This window comes from Bidens hawaiensis, unplaced genomic scaffold (genome assembly GCF_021521415.1).
Source record: "Bidens hawaiensis isolate Kalapana, Puna unplaced genomic scaffold, B.hawaiensis_p1.1 tig00003004_1, whole genome shotgun sequence".
Lineage (NCBI taxonomy): Eukaryota > Viridiplantae > Streptophyta > Magnoliopsida > Asterales > Asteraceae > Bidens > Bidens hawaiensis.
This window is the reverse complement of record NW_027491161.1, coordinates 1491630-1498548: the sequence shown is the minus strand read 5'-3', so window position 1 is coordinate 1498548 and position 6919 is coordinate 1491630. Positions and strand designations below refer to the sequence as shown.

The 6919-nt window shown below is 34.9% G+C and overlaps 1 protein-coding gene across 1 annotated transcript; it reads left to right on the top strand.

The window, feature by feature from the left end:
* The first annotated feature begins 5365 nt into the window (after window positions 1-5365).
* Window positions 5366-5881, top strand: LOC143621978 (uncharacterized). Its single transcript, XM_077093243.1, has one exon. The coding sequence runs from the start codon at window positions 5366-5368 to the stop codon at window positions 5879-5881; it is 516 nt and encodes a 171-aa protein (XP_076949358.1).
* Window positions 5882-6919: the final 1038 nt, after the last annotated feature.

The following is a 6919-nucleotide window of genomic DNA, read 5'->3' as shown; positions in this document are numbered from 1 at the left end:
CAATTTCAAGATGTTCTATAAATCAGAAAATCACAACCCTTTTATCTGGTCATGCATAAATGCTAACAATCATAAAGCTAGTCGAGAATCTTACTATTCTAGTAAATAAGTACTACTATATGCCACTTGTCATCTTCTTAGCAACTCTCACAAATTTTAACCCATTTTCAAAAAATGGTATCTCATTCAGTTCAACCCGCCTCAACAATACTAACCGGATCCATTTTTTAATTCTTTCTTTCTTTTCATCTAACCCTAATTCTAGTTCATATCCAACAGGAGTTCCTCTCTTCTGTAGCCGCCTACACCATCGCCATCGCCGTTCCTCTGTTCCTCTCTTCCACCTTTGTCTATTTTAACTCATTATCAATCTCTCTTAAAATCTCGCCACCACCGTCGCCTCCTTCATCGCCACCGCCATCGCCTCCGTCATCACCGCCATCGCCTCCGTCATCGCCACCGCCGTCGCCAACATTTTAATTGATTAACCTACTGTTTTTATATTGTTTTTCGTCTATTTTAACCCATTATCAATCTCTCTTAAATTGAGTGCTGACCCTGTATTTTTTTTGTTGTTACAATCTTTCCGTCTTGCTTTCGCGTTGATACTAATGAGGGTGGTGTTCGCGATGATGTCACTTGTAATGCTATCAAGGAGAAACTGGTAAGTTGTACATACTAGGAAAATAGTTGTACTCCATATAAATATATCTGTATTTTGAGTTTTGACTTGAAACTAATTGTTGCAGCAAATCGATTGTGTTCGTAACCGGTTTAGGTGCACAAGATTTAACTCCAATGACCTTAGTTTTATCACTTTTCTACGCTCTAGATACAAGCTTAAGTTTAGCCCCGATAAGGTAATTATTGTTTTCATTCAGTGATGATATGAATAGTATGGTACTTGTATGCATATGATTTTAAAATTGCTTTAATGTTTTATTAATATGATTGTCTATTAGGCTATGAGACTACTGTGAATGAGAAATGGATTTGGACGGATATTCAGACGAAGATCTGTAAGACGCCGAATCCCGGGAATCCTACAGTTGGTAATCACATCCACAATTTCACAAAAATTTAAAACCAAACAATTCTTTGTATTTAAAACCAGTTCAGAGTAAATAACAGCGGAAAAATTTTTAAGTATTAAAAGTCCCAAACACGGGTACAAGTGTCCAAAATCGAACGTAAATAAAATTTCCATTTTATTTGAAATCCTTGACCAGAAATGCCTTTAACCTTCCGAGTAGTCACCAGCACGTCCAAGCAGTAACCTCCAATCCTTAACCTGAAAGTCAAACTAACATACACACAAAATCAGCTAGAGCTGAGTGAGTTCAGGTTTTCATAAACAATATTTCATACTTTATTTCAAAACTTATAATTCTAAACAATAGAGAGGATAATAATTAAATAATTAATATAATTCACCAAATAATACATTCATCGTCGAACACGTACACGGGCCTCTCCACCATGAGTCAAGACTCGAGTAATATATTTGACCCGGACGCGGTAAGACCTAAGCATGTGACACGAGCCTCTCCACCACGGGTCAAACCCGAGTAATATATTTGACTCGGTCACAACTTACACATCCAAGCACGTGATACGGGCCTCTCCACCACGGGTACAACCCGAGTAATATATTTGACCCGATCACGGCTCAACATACAACAGGCCTCTTCACCACGGGATTTTAAAACCCGAGTAATATATTTGACCCGCCAAAATGATGATCATGCAACACGAGCCTCTCCACCACGGGATTTGAAAACCCGAGTAATATATTTGACCCGGCCATGATCATCATGCACACACATCAATAAGCCTACTCACATCATTCTTAGTCACGAGGAATTAAATATCATCATACAACCGTAGGCTATAAGGTAACACATACTCATACATACATACATACATACATACATACATACATACATACATACATACATACATACATACATATATATATATATATATATCATCTCAACGTGAACTAAGTAAATAGGTCTACTCTTATTCAATTTCTACCAAGCCTGTTGACTTCCTCGAGTCTAGACCATCAACAACGTATGTAACCTTAAAGGATATAAGACCATAAACGAGTCTAAAATATCCTAAAGCGTAGCAAATAATTCCAATATAGCTTTCAAAATGCACAATCATGAGTAAGACCATGTAATACCATTCAAATCGTTGTAACAAGTAAAATCGTATAAAATTTGTATTTCGGTGTGTATGCTAGCCCAAAACGTAAAAAGAGTAAAAAGGGCATCATGAACTCACCTGAAACGAGCCACACAAACACCAAAGAGTTTGAGAACTTCAAAGCCAATCCACAGTTTACAAGCATGTCGGATTGCACACAAAGATTACAAACTAAACGTACCGACTCGTTTATCCTACGAGACGTTCCGACTTGATTTGATTGACCTAGAGTCTTGATGTTACCAAATTCAATTACATCAGCCCCCGAGACCATGTATTTATCAAAACCACCCTTAGTTAATTCCGGAGACAAAGGATTTCCAAACTACACCCGAAAGTTGTTGGTTTTATCGAATACGCGCGTTAACGGGTCGTTTATGCACTTAACAACCAACTCAGCCCTGTGTGGACAAAATTTAATAAAATCACAGCCAACAAGTCCACACGACACTACACGAGTTGGATGGGTCGGTAACTCGCAAGTACAACGCACTAACTATTCAATAACGCAAATGCGCGTTGTACCGACCCGTTTGAGTAACCGACAACCAATTTAGCCCCAATACTTATAGAAATCATTTTCCAACAGCCCATATAATAAACCGAAGCTATCCGAACTGAATTGGTCATCACTTACTTCATCCCTCGCGTTAAACGCACCAATCTACCATTCTAGCTAACCGAAAACTATCTTTCGAACAACAACTGGTTGACCAATCAAACGAATACCAAAATATGTGATTTTAAAGTATGTTATATGGAACATACCTAGGAAGATTGTGGTGCAAAAACTCACTTCAAACAGCCCAGACAAGAACACAATTGAACATCCACCAGTTAAGCCTAAAACGAACTTATCGATCAATAACAAGTAAAATGGGCAGATTTTAGCATGCAAAGATGCATTTAATTACATAGGATAACCTTTGAAATAAATTATAAAATTTTTACCATACTTTCATAAATGTGTTAGGTTTATAAAAATATTTTTATTATATTTTTCTAGTGGACACAAAAATTATAAAAATTCCTCCAACACAGCAAGGTACGTGCAGCTATTTCAGTGCGCAACAAAATGGTTTTATTTTTATAAAATTCATTACCAAACCAAATTAAACTATTCCAATTGGGTTTGATTCTTAACTTAAAATATTAAGTTCTAGAAGTGGAACTAACTAATTTGGACTTGTTGAAAAAGAGTTATGATGTCGGGAAGACAGACCAAAATCCGTCATCCCGCATCAGCTTTGACACTCGATCTTATAACTTCATAAAAACCATTCAAATCTCGTCCAAAAATTACATATTATACCTTTCTGGAAACTAGACTCAAAGTAGAACATCATGAAACAACAATCGATCAAAACAATGGATTATCATCACGTTACAAACCCTACAATAAACAAATACGAATCTTTCAGCAAACTGTTATCATCAAAACTCAACCCTAACGACCAATAAGCGCGTTAATATGATCAATTAAGGTGTATAGGACTTGGAGGAACATAAAACTAACCTTCAATTTGAGTTTTAGACCTTGGGAGCGGCTAGAAAAAGAAAAAACGAAGGTGGGAGAGGCTGCACATCAGCCGATCGGACCATCAAGGGAGGGTTAGGGTTTTCTTTTTTTTTTTATTATAATAAAGAATGTTACACTCTAGCCCCTTAAGTTGGAAGGTGTAGCAACTTGAATGAAAAGTCAATTAATTCAACTTACGGGTATGACAAGGAGGTCCCCGAAGTAAGCCGGTTCAAACCCGATAAATATACAAACTCAAAAACGTGCATGCCGATAAACGAAAATGTCGGGTGCTACATACTAATATAATACTTTAAGTCGTAAGAGGGGATGTTTTGGGAAAAAGGATGGACAAACGGACTTTTAAAACGTATTACAAGGCTCTAAATTAGAAAGATGAAATCCCGGCTTTTTGACAAACATTTATAAACGATCGAGCCGATTAACGAAATTTACGGGCGTTACAGATCCTGACTGAGGATGGGGATAGTGACTACGATTGCCGGCATGTTTGGATTTGGAATTCGAGTCTTATTGGAATGTTGATGGGATATTATTTCTTAATCTACTTCCAGCCTACTCGTGTTGAGATAATCGTAATATTGTTGTTAATCAATATAGATTATAGTAAGATTATTATTATTATTATTATTATTATTATTATTATTATTATTATTATTATTATTATTAGTCAAGTTTAGTGTGATTTGGTTACTTAATGACTTGATTGCTTTCGTCACGTGTCTATGTCATCATACACTGCATTTATAACATGAAGTAGATATAGGAATATGCTTCTTTTTACATGCTATTTTGTTTCGGGTGATCCTTTGCTAATCTTAGTACTCTCTTTAGTGATCAAACTGAATATTATAGGATAAATTGATAAGTTGTTGCTTTTTGGTCACGTCTCTATAACATGAATTTATATTTTATATTTAATTATAATTTGTAATTGTATTTTTCCTTGATATTAGTAAAAAAATGATTCAATTATGTTATGAAACAAAGATGATGCTCCTAATTCATTGACCAATTATGCTAAATATACTTCCTAATTTAAACTTTCTAAATTATCTTTACGGATTTTTCAACTTATTTAGATAATTATATGGAAAGATTGAGTCAATTCAAATAAAATTTTCAACTACTTCTTAAATTATCACCTAATTTTACGTAATTGGTATTTAAATTTCAAAACATTCCTAATCTACTATTTCTAATTGCACTATATATAAGATATAACACAACAGTTTACTCTGCTAACAAACACTAATCAACCGAGAACCACTATGGCAAACATGTTAGTAGTTTTTATTAAATTACATGTTCATCGGTTTCCTACTAAATGATCAGTAAACAAGCAACATTATGCAGATTTGTATTAGTTTTATTATTATTATTATTATTATTGTTGTTGTTGTTGTTGTTGTTATTACTTATGGAAGACCTTATCAACTGCCATAAGATCAAAAGGCGAAATCGTCCTAACAACAACAACAACAAGGTTTCATATTCCAGGTTTCATATTCCGCTTCAAGTGGAATTGCTTCGTTATTGTTAACCGGAAGTCGCACAGCACATTCCAGGTTTCATATTCCTATAAATCTGAACGAGGATTCTACTTGCTACATGGATCCAGGCACAGACAAGGCACAATTATTAGAAAAAACCCGATTACTAATCTGGGACGAAGCTCCAATGGCTCACAAACATGGCTTCCAGGCTCTTGACAGGTCTTTAAAAGATGTCTTATCTTCTAATTTGCTATTTGGCGGAAAAGTTGTTGTATTTGGTGGAGACTTTCGACAAAGCCTACCTGTAGTTCAAAAAGGCACTAGACAAGACATAGTAAACGCCTCTCTATGTTCTTCTTACATTTTGAGTGAATGCAGTGTCTTGAGATTAACAAAAAACCGAAGGTTAACTATGGGTAGGCCATCATCTGATGTTGAAGAAACCAAGTTATTTGCAAAATGGCTTTTAGATATAGGTGAAGGTAATGTTAGCTGTCCTAATGATGGTGTTGCAACGATAAGTATACCTGATGATCTACTTATAAAAGATTATGTTGATCCTATATCTAAACTTTTTGACTTTGTATATCCTGATATTCTACAGAATTACGAGAACCAACATTACTTTTAGGATAGAGCTATACTTGCACCAACAAACGAAATTGTTGTTGAGATTAATGACAATTTGCTCAAGTTTTTTCCAGATGATGAAGTCGAGTACTTAAGTTCAGATACCATATGCAGTTCAGAATATATCAATGACACGGTTGATGCAGCTTTATACTCGCCTGAACTACTTAATGGTCAAAGAATATCCGGACTACCAAACCACAAGCTTGTGCTAAAAGTTGGTGTTCCTATAATGCTTCTTAGAAATCTTAACCAAAAAGAAGGCTTATGTAACGGTACTCGACTACAAATTATATCTTTGGGTACTCGTGTAGTTGAAGAAAAAATTATTTCTGGAACTAACATTGGACATACAGTTTTGATCCATAGATCACCACTGACTCCAACAGACAACAAAATGACATATAAATTTCAAAGACGACAGTTTCCCCTAGCAGTATGTTTTGCGGTGACCATAAACAAAAGTCAAGGTCAATCATTATCTAGGGTTGGTTTGTACTTGAAACAAAATTTGATCGCTCGTCGTCGAACTAGTCAAAGATAAAGAAGAATGTGTTCCTAATCACCTTAAACTAGTTAGGGTAAGCAGGGTATCGAACCACGAAGAGTTTTGTGGTTTGTGCTCTAAATTTAATCAATTAATAATTATGAAGTTTTTTTTTAGTAGTCGTATAGACCAAATATGATTTTGTTTTAAATTTTTTTTTTAAGTTTTAATGAAAAAAAACAACAATTTTCTAGAAAATAATTGAGTTGTAAACAATGATTATGAAACGAATCAAACCCGAGTTTCAAGTTTTATAAGCAATTCGGGTTACACACACTATAAAAATGAGCTCAAGTAATCACAATGGTTATTTAGGTAGCAAATAATTCATAACGAAAGGCATCAATATTCGTCTATCACAAGTAAATGGTGCAAGGAAAACTCGACAAATATATGCAATATAGATTAAGAACATTCACAACCTTGAACACAAATAAAGAATCATAGCAATTATCATCTTACGAAGTCAATGACGCAAGGAAATCTTAACAA